This window comes from Schistocerca piceifrons, chromosome 2 (assembly GCF_021461385.2).
Source record: "Schistocerca piceifrons isolate TAMUIC-IGC-003096 chromosome 2, iqSchPice1.1, whole genome shotgun sequence".
In the NCBI taxonomy this organism is placed as follows: Eukaryota; Metazoa; Arthropoda; class Insecta; order Orthoptera; family Acrididae; genus Schistocerca; species Schistocerca piceifrons.
Genome location: NC_060139.1, coordinates 107990271 through 108010771, shown reverse-complemented (window position 1 = coordinate 108010771; position 20501 = coordinate 107990271). Strand labels below are relative to the sequence as shown.

At 41.7% G+C, this 20501-nt stretch overlaps 1 protein-coding gene across 1 annotated transcript in view; it reads left to right on the top strand.

The window, feature by feature from the left end:
• The window catches only part of LOC124776474 (clavesin-1-like), a 236978-nt gene that overhangs the window by 204347 nt on the left and 12130 nt on the right, over positions 1-20501 (top strand). Inside the window, exons 5-6 of the mRNA XM_047251487.1 lie at positions 3540-3733; positions 8389-8499. Of these exons, the coding sequence (XP_047107443.1) occupies positions 3540-3733; positions 8389-8499 (305 nt within the window). The remainder of the gene's footprint in view (positions 1-3539; positions 3734-8388; positions 8500-20501) is intronic.

The following is a 20501-nucleotide window of genomic DNA, read 5'->3' as shown; positions in this document are numbered from 1 at the left end:
CACTTACAATGCTGACCGAGAAATGTAGAGCCAATTGTCGAATTGTGATGGGCCGTTCGGCACAAATAATGGCATCTGCACGATTCAGCACTTCTGGAATAGTGGCTGTGACGGGATGTCCCGAGCGTGGCTGATCATGGAGCTCTGTTTCTCCATTTCCTGAGGCTGTAACTTTCTTTCCCCATCGGCCAACTGTACTCCTATCAACCGCAACATCGCCATACGATGCACACAAACGTTTATGGATGTTTACCACGGTTTCTTTTTCTGCACACAAGAATTCAATAACAGAACGCTGCTTGTAACGTGGACCGTATGTGGACGCCACTTTGGCGCTGTACTACGGCTCTGCCATCTGCCAGAACGGTTCGAAACTTCACCGGCGCACAGAACAAACATCAAATGTGAAGCACCACCAAGGACGTTTGCCTGTCTATACTAATGGCTTTTTAAAAAATGAGGGGCATTATTTATTGAGCGATCCTCGTACACGATTGATTGTGGGTAGAGCCACATGCTAGCTATAAATAACTGCAAAATAGCACAGCGGCATAACTTTTAACAGGAAATGAACATACTAGTCTTCGTCATTATTCATAGTAAAAGTGAAGCACAAATTCATTACTAAATACTACACATACTGCCAGCGTTTAATTCAATATCCTACTGTTGTAAGAGAGTTCTCCAGAAGAAATGAATTGAGATTAAGTTAAAATTTGCTTTGCTACCCAACAGGCATTTCATGTTGTTGCGAAAGCGATGAAAAAGATTTTTTGAGCTTAATACTGACTCAGAGATCAGTTGTTCAAGAGTTGTATCTGTGAATATTAACACACTTCTGAAATTTAGATATATTATTTTATAACTAACTTCGTCAGCTGGTACTTGCGTCTCATAAGTGAGGCCAGGCGCAGTTTCTCCCGTTTTTGGCCGATATCTACAATTTTTCTGAAATTCGTAGATCGTATCATCCCAAACAAATAATGCTCTTCTAGCGTTTCATCTGAGGTTCCGTGTTAACTGAGAATGTCGGATGTCGGTTTGTTTCTTGTTACTAAAAATGTGGTCAACCGATGTTTACCTATATGAAGAGCGCCATAACACTAGAGCTAGTTTTTTTTCAGCCCAGAAGCTCAGTAAAATACAGGAGATATTATCATGTTAGGAGTCTGAAAACTGAAACATCAGGACTCCGTGGGGCAAATACGGTATCTAGAGTTAAACTCTATCGGACTGTATTTGTTCAGTGCTACGTTTTTTCACTCTCCATCACACTCTAATTCAGTTGATAAAGATTGGTAAACATTTGCTTTCGTATGCGACTTGTCCCTTCTATCGTTTGTTCGCTCACATCGCATGGTCTGTCTGTCAGCCTTGCAACGGCGCTACTCGGCCGCTGCTGAAGCACCGGTCATTCTTCGTGTTTTGTTGTCCCCTTCACACACATCGTTAAACCGAATATCGCTCTTGTTGAAGAAACTTCTATCGAATTGGGACATACAATTTCAATTAAAAATATTTTGTTTGTAAGGAGAAACAAAGCGACATTTTTCGCTGACCGTGGGCGTCACATGAAACGCATGATGAGAAATGTTTCTTCAGATGAGCTGCATCCGCGCTTTACAAAAACATGCTAAATTGAAAGTGTCTGCCGAAACAGCAGAAAGAATGCGTCAGGCTACCCTTAACACACATTGTGAAGCTGCTAGCAGAACGCATAAAGCTGAAGAAGCAGCTACCAGATAGTTGTTGATTAACACTTTATATTAATTCTCACTCTTCACTTTTGCTCAATAAGTACTTCTTACTTAAGTGATGACTTAAAGATATAACAGGAAACCAAGTCGTAAGACGCTGAGTGAAAATCAGTGAAGTATTACATAACTAGCTATTAAGCAGTACGCAAAAGTTACTGAATTAAGCGCATTGAGAAACTTCTTATGTTCCGTCCATTTCAGGGTTTCATCCATACATCCAAAACTGGTGCATTCGCCCTATACACTGACCCCTGACATTAATTGTTATATCATACTATTTCTTGTCTAGAAGTGAACGTACTGAGTTTTTTTCAAAATTAAAGGAAAATCTTTTTGCGGCGAAACGCTTATTAATTCTTTTAACGCTCAAAATATTAAAAATTTATGTTATAGTGGTCAGTATAAGCGAATTTTCTGTGTCAGTTGCCACCTGAAAAAAGTACCAAATAATTTACCCCTCTCAAAATGAAACATACTGCATCTGGTTGTGAATAATACTGCGAAACATTGAATGACTATATTTTTTTATTTTATTGCGTTACATCCACAGTCGCGCAAATAATACATTTTTAATTTGTTGGCCAAATCACAACTGTTACTGCTCTCTAGCATTTTATATAAAACCAATATGCCTTTGGTCTAAATACAGACTTTCTTGCAGTTGCGAAGAGTTATAACTATGTTTCAATTCTCTACTCATTACCTTGGTTATCATCTTGTATATTCACTCATGCCACCTGGTGACATTAAATTCTGTCACAGAAAATAATCACCATACGCCATAGCTCTGAAGGTTGTACATAGGTTAGAACTAGCAAAGCGTCCTGTAGACCGTAACACAGTGATTTGCTTTGTTTCGACTGACTGGACTGAGTCCCTCAAATGAAGTCACACTCCGTCAAAATAAGAATCGTGTGTTAATATTTACTTTAAAATGCTGCATTTCCAATAGACTGATTTAGAGATAGGGAATAAACTTTCTGTATATAACTACAAACTCCGAATTTCTGGATATCGTTGGATCATACGTCAACCCACGCAGTGCTATTTTGTGTTGGCACATCAATTTGTGATCCTATGCTTGTCAATTTATAATCTTCGATTCAGGGATTGTTTTCCACTTCTTACAGATGTGCCTGTAATCAGAAAGGACAATTAAAGTATGTTTACCACTTAACAGATCTGTGGCGTGTTGCTACACATTCATTTACGCTTAGCTATGGGTTCACTAGGAAACTTTTATAAAGTTCATGCATTCATACCTGGAGCATAACGTTCGTGTATATCGTGTGTTTTACAATCATTATGATAATCTATTAAATGTTCAAATACTAAATTACGAACAGCACAACGTGATATTAATGAATGCTCATCTACAGAAACCTATTGCTTTGCAGAGCTTACATTTAAAAAATGAAAAAGATCTGTCTTTTTGTGTGTTCTAAAATGCATACATATCGTCGCCATTTTTAAGTGGTTGAAGCATATGTTAAGCACAATGTTCCATACTTTGAGGGGTAATATGACGATTCAAACAAGTCTTTTGTACAAATAATACGACAGTGTAAGAAATTAGCAAATAAACTGAATTGCTCTGTACAATACGTAATGAAAATGCAGTTATGGCAGTCAACATAAATTTTACACAGTTATTTGCTGAACACTAGTAAATTAGAAGCGTATAATCTTGCGTTGCCCACGTTTCGTTATGTATATGGGATAAGTTCCGCTTGCAACAGCCTCATTTGTTGAGTGGAGTGTGCAACGCGTGTGTGTTTGCAGGGAACTGGGACCCGGGCAGGTGTTCGGTGGAGGACCTGCTGAAGGCGTCGCTGGCGGTGCTCGAGCTGGGCATCCTGGAGCAGAGGGCGCAGATCCTGGGCGGCATCGCCATCTTCGACCTGGAGGGCCTCTCGCTGTCGCAGACGTGGTACCTCACGCCCTCCGTCGCCGCCAAGGTCATGGCTCTCATGGGGGTGCGTAAACGAAAATTACGGCTGCCCGTGCTCCAAAACCAAAGCAGTTTCTGTATTTGCTAACGGTGATCAAAGAGACGAAATACAGACACGCTAACACAAATCATGTCACTGGTTTGCATAAATATCTCGATGTCACTTGCATCTGAAGTTTCAAAAATACACTACTGGCCATTAATTTTGCTACACCAAGAAGAAATGCAGATGATAAACGGGTATTCATTGGACAAATATATTATTCTAGAACTGACATGTGATTACATTTTCACGCAATTTGGGTGCATATATCCTGAGAAATCAGTACCAAGAACAACGACCTCTGGCCGTAATAACGGCCTTGATACACCTGAGCATTGAGTCAAACAGCTTGGATGGCGTGTACAGGTACACCTGCCCATGCAGCTTCAACACGATACCACAGTTCATCAAGAATAGTGACTGGCGTATTGTGACGAGCCAGTTGCTCGGCCACCATTGACCAGACGTTTTAATTGGTGAGATATCTGGAGAATGTGCTGGCCAGGGCAGCAGTCGAATATTTTCTGTATCCAGAAAGGCTCGTACAGGACCAGCAACACGCAGTCGGGCATTATCCTGCTGAAATGTAGGGTTTCGCAGGGATCGAATGAAGGGTAGAGCCACGGATCGTAACACATTTGAAATGTAACGCCCACTGTTCAAAGTGCCGTCAATGCGAACAAGAGGTGACCGAGACGTGTAACCAGTGGCACCCCATGCCACCACTCTGGGTGATACGCCAGTATGCCGATGACGAATACACGCTTCCAATGTGCGTTCACCGCGATGTTGCCAAACACGGATGCAACCATCATGATACTGTAAACAGAACCAGGATTCATCCGAAAAAATGACCTTTTGCCATTCGAGCACCCAGGTTCGTCGTTGAGTACACCATCGCAGGCGCTCCTGTCAGTGATGCAGCGTCAAGGGTAACCGCAACCATGGTCTCCGAGCTGATAGGCCATGCTGCTGCAAACGTCGTCGAACTGTTCGTCAGATGGTTGTTGTCTTGCAAACGTCCCCATCTGTTGACTCAGGGATCGAGACGTGGCTGCACGATCCGCTACAGCCATGCGGATAAGATACCTGTCATCTCAACTGCTAGTGATACGATGCCGTTGGGATCCAGCACGGCGTTCCGTATTACCCCCCTGAACCCACCGATTCCATATTCTGCTAACACTCATTGGATCTCGACCAACGCGAGCAGCAGTGTCGCGATACGATAAACCGCAATCGCGATAGGTTACAATCCTACCTTTATCAAAGTCGGAAACGTGATGGTACGCATTTCTCCACCTTACACGAGGCATCACAACAACGTTTCAGCAGGCAACGCCCGTCAACTGCTGTTTGTGTGTGAGAAATCGGTTGGAAACTTTCCTCATGTCAGCACGTTGTAGGTGTCGCCACCGGCGCCAACCTTGTGTGAATGCTCTGAAAAGCCAATCATTTCCATATCACAGCATCTTCTACCTGTCGGTTAAATGTCGCGTGTGTAGCACGTCATCTTCGTGGCGTAGCAATTTTAATGGCCAGTAGTGTACATCTCTTGCTTTATGTACACCAACATTTGTCCATGTTGTTATCCTCAGTCTCAAGAATACTGTGATGAAGTTATGTATAGCTACTGCAGCTTATAAAAATTTGCTTAAGGCAGTAGATCCTTGGCCGTCTCCCGCAAATTTTACCCGCATACTTCTCCCCATAACCAAATCGACCCTTCCTAATCGGCCTACTGCATTGTGATAAAGTTGACCGGGATCGCTTATGTCTAATGAACTTTTACAGTGAGTAAGGCTATCGTTACCGAAGAGAAACAATACCAGATAGTAGTAGGAAAGTGTACAACAGACCCATCTGAAGGAAGAATCTATTCTAAACCTAACCTAAACATTGATGATTTGGAAATGGGTGGAAATTTAGTGCAGTCGCTCACGAGCCACATGGGGGAAAACGGTAGCATGTAATATTTTTAATACAAAGGAAATATTGATAATAAAAAAATACTGATTAGCAAAAGAGCCTACTAGAGCAATGAATATCCAAAATCCAAGGAAGGATAATGGTAAAGAAAGTAAAGCAAATAATCACTGGCGTGGCAACAAAATATTGTGTCGCTTTTCCACAACACAAAATTTCACGAGAAAATAAATGAATCAGAAAGCACTGAGCTTGCAGTTACTTATTCTGAAATACTACATTTTGAAAGTAAAATTAAATGAAGTTGCTGGTTAAATAAATGATTGGATGTAACAGAAACTTGGTTTCGTAAAAAATGATTTTCAGTAACCTCATCTTAACGTAATACAAAATTGGAAAAGGGCAAGCAATTTATTTTTAATTATTGAACTACTGAATTTAATTTACTTTAAGAAAATGGGCAACTGAATTAATATCAGAACAATAAGACACCAAGCCAACAGAAGTCACTCGATAAGCTAAACACAGACTAAGTAAAATTGTGCACTCTTAATTTTTGCTTTATCTTTACTTGTTAGTCTTGCCAGTGAAATTTTACCTTGCTTTAAGTGAGTGAAGTTAAAACTGAAAATAAGTAGCGAAGTTTCTGTTACGGACTACAATAGTGAACAGTTACTGAGGCGACAAAATTTAGGCTGAAACTGGTCATTAGCAAACAACAGTACTGGCAGTAAGTAGCTAATCAATGTTCATATTTTTACGACACTCGGTGACTGCATGGAAAAGAAAGGGACCCTGCTTGGTAATGGAAATGCCATGTGGCTAGAGCCTCCCGTCGGGTAGACCGTTCGCCTGGTGCAAGTCTTTCGAGTTGACGCCACTTCAGCGACTTGCGTGTCGATGTGGATGAAATAATGATGATAAGGACAACACAGCACCCAGTCCCTGAGCGGAGAAAATCTCCGACCCAGCCGGGAATCGATCCCGAGCCGTTAGGTACGACATTCCACCGCGCTGACCACTCAGCTACCAGCGGCGGACTGTTTGGTAATAATGTCTGAGGACAATAACACAAGAGCCCTACATGTTTTAACTATTTCTGGTTATTGTTAATTACAATTAGTCGAAAATTGTGAAAGAAATGCCACTGGGTAATGCCTCTACAATATTAGTTACACTTCGTACCTTAAAGAGTATTACGATGCTGTAGCTGTGCTGACGACAACGCTGAGCTGCTGTTGTTGCTGCTGCTGCTGATTATGAAGCACGAGTCATCTACAGAGCCACGGATAATTACGGGATAGGCAATAGAACTGCATCTACTTTCGCCTGTCCACTCCTGCATCCGCGGAAGCGCCCAGCACACACTTTCGCACTCTTTCATGACTCAAGCTGCTCTGTCCCTGTTCGCAGCGCGACAGACTCCCATAAGCAAAGATAAACAATGGCACAGCTACTGCCTTTTCATCGTTGCTGTCGATACTTTTAAATAAAGTTCCCTTGCCTATTACCCAGCAATTTACAATAGCGACACTATAATTACAACCAGTTATATATTGACAGAAATATCCTATTACATCCATTACATATTAACTACAGTTCCTGTAAAACAGTTTACATATGCACAATCAGAAATACATTATAAGTTATCAACGGTTATTGAACGGTCAAAAATTTTGGATGATACAGAATGTATTTTATCTGCATTTTCGGTGTTACATAAGGATCCTTTGTCTTGAATCGATTCAGTACCTCTTTGATTCGTCATCCTGTCTACCCCCTCTTATCTTCAGCATTCTTGTACACTTATCTTGTCCGTATTCCATCCTACACTGCTTCATAAGGCTACACTGCAACTAAATACTTTCAGAAAAGACTTCCTAGCACTTACATTTATATTCGATATTAATATTTTTCGCTTTTTGGTATTGTCAGTCTGCATTTTACGACCTATTTGGTTCTGTTGTCAGTTATTTTGCTGCTCAAATGGCAAAGCTCACGTACTGCTTTCAGTCTCTCTTACGCCTATCTCTCTCACGCAGCATCGCCAAATCAGTTAGGATACATTCCATTACCCTTTTTTACTTCAGTTTCTCGAAACTTGTTAGATTCGAACCATTCCGTTCCTTTTATTTCCTAAGTTCTTTGTCGTCTCTGCTCTAATTAAAATATCGTCGGCAAACCTCAACGTCTTTATTTCTTCTCTATGAACTGTAAGGAGGATATAAAAAAGCAGACTAGCAGTACCAAAAAGCCCATTCCTTGCCTAGAGAAGTCTACTACTATCAAACAAAAACCTTAATTTGAGGAAGATATTTCTGAGAATTTACGTTTGGATCACGGCATCGTTTAGAGGAAACAAACAAGTGGCTTGATTATTGGTATGATAGGTTATATGTTAAGACCTTAAGGAATAACGTTTTGGTACTACAGGGAGCTATAGTAGCTAAAAAATATAAGAGAAGACAGATACTGAAACACATCCAACAAATAACTGAGGCCATCGGATGCAAAAGCTGCTCTGAGATGATGATGTTGGCACGATCGACCATTTGAAACCAGTCAGAAGACTGATGACACAAAATTCTTTATAGTCTGCTGAGTTAGTAAGCAATTAAATGTGATGTGACAAATACTGACAGCAGTTTACTTGCAGCAGACAGATATCTTTCTGTTCCTGCTCCAACTCGATATTTTTTTATCTGTTGCAGATGGCCTTTCCTATGAGGATCCACGCCATCCATATAGTCAACCAGTCGTGGTTGTTCGACATAGTGTTCTCTATGTTTAAGCCATTCCTGCAAGAGAAGATGCGTGAGAGGGTAAGTATATCGGTTATCACTAGTGAAATGCAATGTTGATTTGAGCTACTTCAGTAAGAGCATTATTTCAAATTATTTGACAGAGTAACGAACATAGTCTTAAAGATTACGGCAGTAACGAAAAAAGATTGTGAAAAGTCATTACACTTGAAGTAATTAGATAGCACCCGCCCCCCTCAATTATTTAAACAATACCGCATTGTAGCATGCCGTAAATGGCATCTTGTAACAAATGGGCCTTCGTATGAAATACATATATGAGCCCTTCTCGAGAGAATGACATCGTCAGTTACTATCAGTGTGAATATGGTGATTTTGAGATAAGACCATTGGACAGTGGAACGAGTTATCCGGCCATCCTCGTACAGCAACTCCATGATTGTTGGGATACCTCGTCAAGGACAACGTGTAAGACACTGACAGCGTGGGTAGATGCAGGCGCGTATTGGCAGTATTATAGCACAAGAAAAACTCAGCTGAATCTCCTTTGCTCTACCCACAAAAGGTTGTAAATTACGTCAAGAACATTATCTGATCGCTTGTTTCCCTTGATGACCAATATCTACTTCACCACATACGCTGTTTTCGATTAGGGCAGATGTTCATACGTCATGACTAGAATTTTTATACACTACGTGAAAGGAGAAAATATAAAAATGCAGTAAGTGAAACAGGCAAAAAGGAATAGAAACGTCTCAAAAATGAGATCGACAGGAAGTGCAAAATGGCTAAGCAGGGATGGCTAGAGGACAAATGTAAGGATGTAGAGGCCTATCTCACTAGGGGTAAGGTAGATACCGCCTACAGGAAAATTAAAGAGATCTTTGGAGATAAGAGAACGACTGGTATGAATATCAAGAGCTCAGATGGAAACCCAGTTCTAAGCAAAGAAGGGAAAGCAGAAAGCTGGAAGGAGTATATAGAGGGTCTATACAAGGGCGATGTACTTGAGGACAATATTATGGAAATAGAAGAGGATGTAGATGAAGATGAAATGGGAGATACGATACTGCGTGAAGAGTTTGACAGAGCACTGAAAGACCTGAGTCGAAACAAGGCCCCCGGAGTAGACAATATTCCATTGGAACTACTGACGGCCGTGGGAGAGCCAGTCCTGACAAAACTCTACCATCTGGTGAGCAAGATGTATGAAACAGGCGAAATACCCTCAGACTTCAAGAAGAATATAATAATTCCAATCCCAAAGAAAGCAGGTGTTGACAGATGTGAAAATTACCGAACTATCAGCTTAATAAGTCACAGCTGCAAAATACTAACACGAATTCTTTACAGACGAATGGAAAAACTAGTAGAAGCCAACCTCGGGGAAGATCAGTTTGGATTCCGTAGAAACACTGGAACACATGAGGCAATACTGACCTTACGACTTATCTTAGAAGAAAGATTAAGGAAAGGCAAACCTACGTTTCTAGCATTTGTAGACTAGAGAAAGCTTTTGACAATGTTGACTGGAATACTCTCTTTCAAATTCTAAAGGTGGCAAGGGTAAAATACAGGGAGCGAAAGGCTATTTACAATTTGTACAGAAACCAGATGGCAGTTATAAGAGTCGAGGGACATGAAAGGGAAGCAGTGGTTGGGAAGGGAGTAAGACAGGGTTGTAGCCTCTCCCCGATGTTGTTCAATCTGTATATTGAGCAAGCAGTAAAGGAAACAAAAGAAAAATTCGGGGTAGGTATTAAAATTCATGGAGAAGAAATAAAAACTTTGAGGTTCGCCGATGACATTGTAATTCTGTCAGAGACAGCAAAGGACTTGGAAGAGCAGTTGAATGGAATGGACAGTGTCTTGAAAGGAGGATATAAGATGAACATCAACAAAAGCAAAACAAGGATAATGGAATGTAGTCTAATTAAGTCGGGTGATGCTGAGGGAATTAGATTAGGAAATGAGGCACTTAAAGTAGTAATGGAGTTTTGCTATTTGGGGAGCAAAATAACTGATGATGGTCGAAGTAGAGAGGATATAAAATGTAGGCTGGCAATGGCAAGGAAAGCGTTTCTGAAGAAGAGAAATTTGTTAACATCCAGTATTGATTTAAGTGTCAGGAAGTCATTTCTGAAAGTATTCGTATGGAGTGTAGCCATGTATGGAAGTGAAACATGGACGATAACCAGTTTGGACAAGAAGAGAATAGAAGCTTTCGAAATGTGGTGCTACAGAAGAATGCTGAAGATAAGGTGGGTAGATCACGTAACTAATGAGGAGGTATTGAATAGGATTGGGGAGAAGAGAAGTTTGTGGCACAACTTGACCAGAAGAAGGGATCGGTTGATTGGACATGTTCTGAGGCATCAAGGGTTCACCAATTTAGTATTGGAGGGCAGCGTGGAGGGTAAAAATCGTAGAGGGAGACCAAGAGATGAATACACTAAGCAGATTCAGAACGATGTAGGTTGCAGTAGGTACTGAGAGATGAAAAAGCTTGCACAGGATAGAGTAGCATGGAGAGCTGCATCAAACCAGTCTCAGGACTGAAGACCACAACAACAACGTGAAACAGAAAAATGAGTCACAACTTGTCCAAGGGGCACTGATATATGGAAGTAAATGCAGTTATTACTGAAAGCATCGTGACCAAGAGAGATAACGTGTGTTGCCGTGGCAACCATTTTGTAATCAGTCCTCGGACATGTATGCCCGTCGACATGATTTCCTCTTCTGTGCCAAACTCATCCTCTCGCAGTTTCACTTACATCCAACAGCCTAAATTATGTCATGTATTTAGTCAAATCTACCTCTTTCCCTGACGTATTTACACGTTTCTCATCCTCTCCATAATTTTACTCAGTGTTTCCCATATTTTCCTTTTCCTCGCCGATTGTGCAGACAACTTTTCTTATCTTACCGTCGGCCGCTGTGGCCGAGCGGTCCTAGGCGTTTCAGTCCGGAACCGCGCTGCTGCTACGGTCGCAGGTTCGAATCCTGCCTCGAGCATGGATGTGTGTGATGTCCTCAGGTTAGTTAGGTTTATGTAGTTCTAAGTCTAGGGGACTGATGACCTCAGATGTTAAGTCCCATAGTGCTTAGAGCCATTTGAACCATTTTCTTATCTTACCTGTTGACTTAATTTTCAGCACTTTTCCATAACACCTTACACGTTGCTTCTATTCTCTTCTTTCTGGTCTTCCTACAGGGCACTTAACTTGCATAAAACGTGCTGTGCTCAACGTACAATCTAAATGACTTCTTTTCCAAATTAAGTCAGATTTTTTTAATACTAGTTGACTTCTTTCAGCGAGGAACGCTCTCTTCGCCTGTGCAAGCCTGCTTCTTGTATCATCCCCTATTCGGCCGTAACTCTTCGGTTTCTCTCCTTCGTGTTCTTCATTTTGATAAGTTTGTCATTAATCTCGTTTATAGTACCCCTCAACAATTCCATCTTTCTTTGGATTATCTTCAAACCACATTCTGTGCTCAGTAGACCGTACATTCCACACAACAGATCCTATAATTCTTCCTGACTTTCACAGAGGACAGCATGTTATTAGCGAATCTTACCATTAATATACGTTTGCCCTTTAGTTTTATCCTACTCCTGAATTTCTGTAAATTCCGTCATTGCATCATCGATAAACAGGTTGAAAAGTAGTGAAGAATGACTGTATCCTTACCTTAAGCCCCTTCGAATCCGAGCACTTCTCACTTGGGTCTTGTACATACTGAATATTACCACTCGTACCCCCTAAAGTCTACCTGTTTTGCCGGCCGGAGTGGCCGAGCGGTTCTAGGCGCTACAGTCTGGAACCGCGCGACTGCTACGGTCGCAGGTTCGAATCCTGCCTCGGGCATGGATGTGTGTGATGTCCTTAGGTTAGTTAGGTTTAAGTAGTTCTGAGTTCTCGTGGACTGATGACCTCATCTACCTGTTTTTCTGGGCCTCTCAAGCATCTTGCCCCGTTTTACGAACATTTCTTCTGGATCGACAAACGCAAAGGGGACTTCTTGATTTTTTCCTTAGGTATTGCCTCCATTAAGCGCGACGTCAGAACTGCCTCCCCCGTGTCGTCACATGTCCTAAATGCAGAGTGATAGTCATTTAACAGACCTTCAGTTTTCCTTACCGTATTGTATGTTATTCTGTTCAGCAATTTGGATACTTCAGCTACAAACCTGACACTGTAGTTGCCGCATCTCCATTTGCACTCTTAGTGTTTGAAGTTCTTGCGTTCGAATTCTCAGAAAATTATTTGACTTATCGATACGCTGAATCTTTCCTTCAGACTACCGTTTCTCTTTCGATATTGTCACTTTTCTCCTGAAGCCATTTCGCTTTACCTTTCTTGAATATCCTACAGATTTTATTTCTCAATGCTGCACTTCTTTCTTTTCGTCAGTCAACTGATATATTTGTTCGGTTACTAACAATTTACTTCCAGTTACCTTCTTCATATCTATTTTTTTCGGATCCAACTTCTTTGATGATCCCTTTCTAGAGTTTTCCGTGACCTCTGATATTCGTTATCACTATATCTATTGCCTCAGTGACCTTAGTACACACATCGTCATTCCTCAGTACTTCAGTATTTCTCTCCTTTGTTTGTTGACTCTTCCTGACTTTCCGCTGAAATTTCAGCCTACTAATTTTAGATCTGAGTGTGTATGTGATATGTGTAACATTAGTCTGTATTCATCTGACCACATTCTTTCTATTTCACTTCACTTACTGCAATTGGTAAGTTGCCCGGTCTTTTAACGATTTTATAACCTGTTCATTGGCTCACTATGTCTTTTAATCTGTTGGTTACTGTTGTATTGACTCGTTATCGAATCGTTTGTAGACATCATTTCTGGACAACTTGCGTTCACCACGTATCAACTGTAATAATTTCCATAGCAGAACGCTGAAGTATGCATTCTCCATCTGTTACTGCCACGCTTCAATATATCTAAATCAATTATCACAGTATGATGAAAGAAGAACTTGAAATTAAACCATGTTATGATTAACACTGGGCTGCTTTCGTCTTGAGAGTATGAAAAGGTCCCTACGTCGATCTTATGTCAATTCAGGGTTCATGAACACGTACACCATTCCCATTTTCACTTGAGTTAATCACTGCCGTTTCTTACTGCGTTCGGCCGCCGTAGTGATTGCTTATGAGTGTGGAAGCAACGACAATGACGAACCTTGGCGTGCCCTTCAAACTGCAGTGCAGGACACCAAAGGAACACCAAAATTCTAGAACTTGAGAAACCAGCAGTTGCTGAACAGTCTCCATTTAACGTTCCTCCGAGAAGGCTGGCATCACTTGTGCAGACAATCTCTGGCAGCATGACGTAATTACGACGTCCACTGATCAGTCACAAGCCGTCTGCGGCCCATACGAGTAAATGATTGTCACACAGCCACGACAGTCACTCGTTTCTGAGGAAGACTATGGAAGATTTCGCCGAAAGTTAGAGATTTTGCGCAGATTTGAAGCGACAAGTAAAAAGAGGATGTTTTGAGAATACTGCACAGTAATAATCATAAAATAAGTACTTCGCGTTCCTATTCACTCCGTCACATCCACGCCCCCTAGCCGTACTTGTTCACTGAGTGAGCACACCCCTAAGACAAGCGGCCTAACACGCCTTTCCCGCAACCGGCAGATGCTCGCTCCCCATTTCTGAGGCAAAGGGGCATCTATCTCCCAAGTTAGCTGTGATCTTGGGTCCAACCGAGAAGGATAAAGATAAGATTCCGACATCGTATCGATATTGACATCTGTTCCTTTAGAAACTATGTTCAAGTTGAGCGTTTTGTATGTCCCCTTCCAGATTTACTAGCTTCCATATCGTATTAAGGCTTTTCACATTCCACACTCCCACTGTAAGAATGCTACCCTTTCGTTAGAACCGAGCAATTAACACATTGGACTCGCATTCGGGATGACGACAATTCAGACCCGTGCCCTGTCATTTAAGTTTTCCATGATTTCCCTAAGTCACTCCAGGCAAATGCCGGGATGGTTCCTCTGAAAGGCCACAACCCATTTCCTTCCCCATCCTTGACACAATCCGAGCTTGTGCTCGCTCTCAAATGACCTCGACGTCGAAGGGACGTTAAACCTTTCCTTCCTTCCCTCGTGTCGTTGCCATATCAGTCTTCCTTTATGAACACTTGCCTACTGGGAATTTCTACCCTCTCCTTTTCTGGTGATGACCTAAATGGAAGACTATTAGAGATACTGCCAACGGAGAGGACACCACAACACTTTTTCAGTTAGTGGCCACAAGTTCTGTATGTTTATTTACCAAGGAAAATTGCTCAACAGCCGTATGTTTTGGGAAGTTATTTTATTTAGACAACCAGTTTCGGCATGTCATTAATGCCATCTTCAGGTCCTTACACGTTAGTACTCGTTAATATTGTCGCAGAAAAAGCTGAGTAGCACCGTGGTGTAGTGGTTATGTTACTAAACTGTTGCATGGAGGGTCGAGAGTTCAAAACTCGCGTGGACTGAACGATTTTAATTTCTATATTCGTTTCGAGTACATTCTAGAAGATCCACAAATGTGGAGAATCGTTGTACTGGAATGTTCTGTAGCTGTATATATACCGTATGTGTTCTGGCCGGAGGCAGTTCGCTCCGCGCTCTTGTATGTGCAAGTGCTGAATAAACCTTCGTAAGTGAAGTTAGTGTTCGTCATTCATCTAATTACACCTTCTACGTGACAATATACAGGGACCTGAAGATGGTTGTCTAAGTAAAATAACTTATCGAAACATACGTTTTTCCGTGGTAAATATTTGACCGGCCACTGTAGCTTATCCACAATGGATCAGTGGAGATGTCCTGTGTGTATATGCTTTCCATATTCTTAATGCAGTAGTTTCCATACTTCCGTTTTGCATCCCAATGCTTCTGATCAGAAATGATTATTCCGTGTTTTAAGGGAATTTTTGCAACCCTACGCATATCGGACCAAGTATTAACCTTTGATACACAAGGTTGTGAGTATGCCTTAATCTGGAAACTCAATAATGACGGATTGCCCCACGGACTAGTCCGAGCAAGGTGGCTCAGTAATAAGGCACAGGACTCGTCTTCTGGAGGACAGTTGTTCATTTCCCCGTCTGGTCATTCGGATGTGACTTATAAGCGATTTCCCTAACTCATCTTAGGTGAATGATCTTAACTTTCCTTCCTTCCTTCATTCCTTCCCAACGTGCTTGATGTGGGGTATCAGCTGTGTATCACTGTTAGCACCATTGGTCCAAGGGAGCGGCATAAGTGCGTTATTTTGGTTCCGGACTGTCGTGACAGATAGTATCACACATGGAGGACCATAGTTCATCGCACGGCAACCGCAGCGCGGATTAGGACCAACGTGTTATCAAAGAATGTAAACTGCTTGCTCGCAGTTGGTCTTCGAGCATGGACGCCTCTTTCCATACTCACTCTCAGCCCATCACTGTGTAGCCAGATTCTAATGGTGTAACGACACTGGAGGTACGAGTTGCGTAAAACTGTGTCTGGGAGCAAAATAACCCGTAACGGACGAGCGAAGCAGTGGATATGAAACAAACTAACAGCCAAAGAACATGGCTCCCACAAAATAAGTTTTGTAATTTCAAATATGAGCGTTAGCGTGAGAAAAAATTTCTGATGAAGTACATCTGGAAGTGAATGATATGCCGGGAGAAAGCGGGAAAAGAGAATCTAAACGTTTGAAATGTAGAGTTGCAAAAAGTTGCTGCAAGTTAACGCTTTGAGCTCCAGTGATTTTTGCTGCAATGCCCCATTTTATTCATTTTATTTTGATGTACCAGTGCCTTTAGCATGAAACCACCGATGTTACGGAACCCCACATTCGTAGCATCGGCGGTTTCATGCTAAAGGCACTGATACTTCAAAATAAAATAAATGGTGGCGGGTTGCGCCAGACTATGGACTGGTAAGAAATAGGTTCTCCCCATAATAGGCAAGGAAAGGAATTTGTGTAAAATACTGGTCAGAAGAAAGAACAGGATTGTAGGACATGCTTTAAGACACCAGGGAATGACTTCGATGGTGCTGGAGATAGCCATAGTCGAAGACAGCTGTTGAAATAAGCGACTCAAATGACTGACGCCGTTGACTGTAAATGCGTCTGAGATCAAAGACTGGCATAGGAGAGGACGTCGTGGTGAGATGAATGAAACTGGTCTGAACATTGATGAGAGCACAGTATCGCATGGCGACAGTAGTGGTCGTTTGCGAGTGCAACATAGTACAGTCCATGAGTGCAACTACCGGAGAGTTAGCAGACAGGCTGATGGAGAGGTATACGTGACAGTACATATTGGGATCACCAGAGAGTGTAAGACGCGTCATCGCCACCATCTAGTCCAATTTGTTGCCGGGTCTATGACGTCAGGGTGACGTGCTGTTTCAGTGCAATACCAGTCTACTTCCAAAGCGCATTCGGTAACGCAGTTTCGTGAACTACCCAGTTAAACTGATCACCAGACAAGACATGGTATCTGGTCCAGCAGTACTGCTTTACCAACTGCGGCAACAGTTGGAGTGTGGAATAATCACTTTCAAAATTGCACTGAATACGTCTGATTGTCCCTACTGTATATATGATCGCGGAACGAGATTGTAGTTACTGGATATTGTAAAAGAACAGAAACTACTGTACGAAGATAGTCTTCCCATATATGGACACGCCACTATGGCCTGTTCAGACTATAAGGGTTACCTTTCCACCAGTTGCTAGGTACTTCAAAACAGTTTTCATTAACATTAATGATAATACTTAAACAAGTACAGCAGCCAAAGGTCTGTCTTAGATTAATTAAGAAACGAGTTTTTATTTTAATGCCAACTTTTAACAAGAATTCCTTAAGATCTTTATAAATGTTGATAATCGATATCGGTAAGATTATCAACTCATTCGATGGAAAATTCTTGTTTCAGCTTTACCAGCTCGTTAAGTAGCATGTCAGATTCCTTTCTGTGTCTAGAGCAGCCAAAGTATATGCGTTTGACGTCATGGATCTCCCCACAATCGCAATGCTGTAATAGCACGGCGCGAATTTTCATGGAAGTGATGTTAGCAGCTGCAATGATCATTACGAACCACTTCTCCCCTTCGGCAGTAGAGCTACGTTTCATACCCTGCATTTCATTGAACCATTGTGCTTTCGGTATAAGTTAGTGGATTTACCTGTATCTGATGCCCATGTGTAGATCTTCGGTCACCCACTTATCGTGGCCACGTCTCCGACTAGAACATTTAGTTCATCTTCTGGAACAAATCTTCGTTGTATTCCATTTTTAGCTGCGTTCGTTACCAGCTGATAGACCTTCTCGTTCTCCATAAACTGGCCTGCCCCTTGGCTCAGTCAATTAACACTTCTGTACCGTTTCTACGTAGTTCTGACACATCAGTAGCTATTCGCTATGACATATGACAGCTTCTTTTCTCCTCAGCAACGGTTGTGTTTGCAGTTGATTAAAACTTCATTCGTGTGGCAGTACTGCTTCAGATGGTTTATTTTCAAATTTCCAAAAGCAGAGTAGATCGAGGGAAAATAGATTTCTTGGCCCCCACATTCCTCATTTATCAACTCCCACGAAACTATTCGTGATTTCATAAAGTACATTCTCAGAGTTCACAAATTATTACTGCTCTACAGGAGTTGCGATAATATTTCACAGATAATTTAAGCATTTACTTCTGATCACTTGTGAAAACATGATAGTTCACAGCACGACGAACAACGCCTGGTTCCTTTCCTGGCGAGTTCAAAATATCACTAAAAGGACCTAAAGTTGTGGCTGAACAGTGCCTGTTAGTGTCATCATCGTCTTTGGCGTTAACTGTAAACTCTACAATAGTTGCCAGACCACCTTCTAGTCACAGCCCAGTCTCCCATGTTGCGGCGATTCATCGGATAAATCTTGTCTGCTAAGCATTTCGGTTGCTTTCACTCGCCAAATGTTACCCAGCCACTCTAACATTACTTCTCTGTGACGCAAAGTGAAAGGCTTGCGAGATTTACCTCCGTGGCATGTAATAGAATGCTCCAACACTGTCGCAAATGTTACGCCTAAGGTCTACGGAAGGTATTCGTTATTCCTTATTTCACATTGTGATCTATACGTTTGTTTTTCCATTCTCTTCTACATATTTAGAGCTTCACTTAAACTTACCTGTTCTTTGCGTACAACAATATTATAATAAAGGCTGCGTTTGTGGTCGTACTTGAAACTGTTGAAAGAACGAGAAGATTCCAAAAACAGTCTTACAAATGTGCACTCTTTAATCACCAAGATGGGGCTAGAGCTCCGAAACGTTTGGTGACTGCTAAAAACTGTATTTTAGTGACTGTTTAATGAATGTTTTTCGTTAACACTTTTCTTTTCTATCCCTAATTCGTGTCACACAATTTTAGTGACGGAGATTAAGGGAGGTGGGAGTGGGGTTGTAGGAGAAAGGACATAGACAGAATAAAACAGTGAATCTGGATGATTAATGTTGAGCTTGGAAGAAGGAAAAGACATAACAGGAAACACATGAAACCTTGGGAAAACTTCGGTGCCAGATCATTTTGTGAAACGGATTGTCGTCATATTACATCACACACCTGTTCAAGCAAATACAATAATGTGATTTCTTCTTCACTCGCGACCGCAACCCTGCTGTGTTTCAGAAATGACGTCTCACACTTGGACTGTTCGGTTGTACGAGGCGTGTTTTTTAAGTAAGTACCGTTTTGAAATTGAAAAAATACGTGCTAAGATATCTCAATAATTTTATTTTCACATGAAAGCCTGTACCTTAATCTACGCACTGACGCCATTACAGTCTGATCCTTCCTTGTTTACGTTGTGTACTGAGTGTTTAAGATGCCTCCGATAATCATGAGTCCCGCCGACTGTGAAGTACGGGGTGCTATAAGATTTCTTAGTGCTAAAGGCCTAAAAGCGATCGATATTCATCGTGAGATCTGTGGAGTTTACGGAGAAAACATTATGAGTGATGGAATGGTAAGAAAGTGGGTGAGAGCATTTAAAGATGGCCTCACAAATGTGCATGATGAACAACGGAGTGGGCGTCCTTCGGTCGTTAATGAAAGTTTGGTGCAGGAAGTGGACAATAAAGTGAGAGAAAACAGACGATTTACGATTGCCCCCTTGCTGGATGACTTTCCTAATGTTTCTCGTAGTGTTTTGTATGGCATTGTGACCGAGCATTAAAATTACCGAAAATTGTGCACACGTTGGCTACCGAAAATATTGACGCATGTGCACAAAACCAAACGTTTAGACAGTGCGTTGCCTTTCCTTGAGCGGTACCACAACGGCGGTGATGATTTCTTATGCCAAATTGTTACGGGCGATGAAACATGGGTGGCCTACGTCACACCAGAATCAAAGCAACAGTCCATGGAAGTTGAGTAAGGGCATCGTTTTGTTGCAAGACAATGCCCGTCCGCATGTGGCGTATCAGATCAAAGATCTCATCACATCTTTTCGATGGGAAACTCTAGATCATCCTCCGTACAGCCCCTATCTTGCGCCCAGTGACTACCATCTGTTCCTGCACTTGAAGAAACACCTGGGCGGTCAGCGTCTTCAAGACGGTTACGAAGTCAAAACAGTGGTGATGCAGTGGTTAACAAGTCAAGCGGCAGACTTCTATGAGGAGGGTATTCAAATCTGGTACAACGTTATGACAAGTGCCTCATTATTGACGGAAATTCTGTAGAAAAGTAGATTAACGTACAGCCTTTCATGTAAAAATAAAATTGAGATATCTTAGCACGTCTTTTTTTTAATTTCAAAACGGTACTCACTTAAAAAACATGTCTCGTAACAAAATAAATTGCTGGAAGACCATCTAAATTTTAGTTTTGTGGTTAGACCACAGTAGTTGCATCGAAATTAAGAGAATTGCGCGTGACAGGCTAGCTCGTCCGATCGATACAGTTGGTTTCGAAGCCAGAAACTCTCCACCTCTTTCGGGCTGCTCTGGTGTTAGTATGAAACATAGTTAGTCAC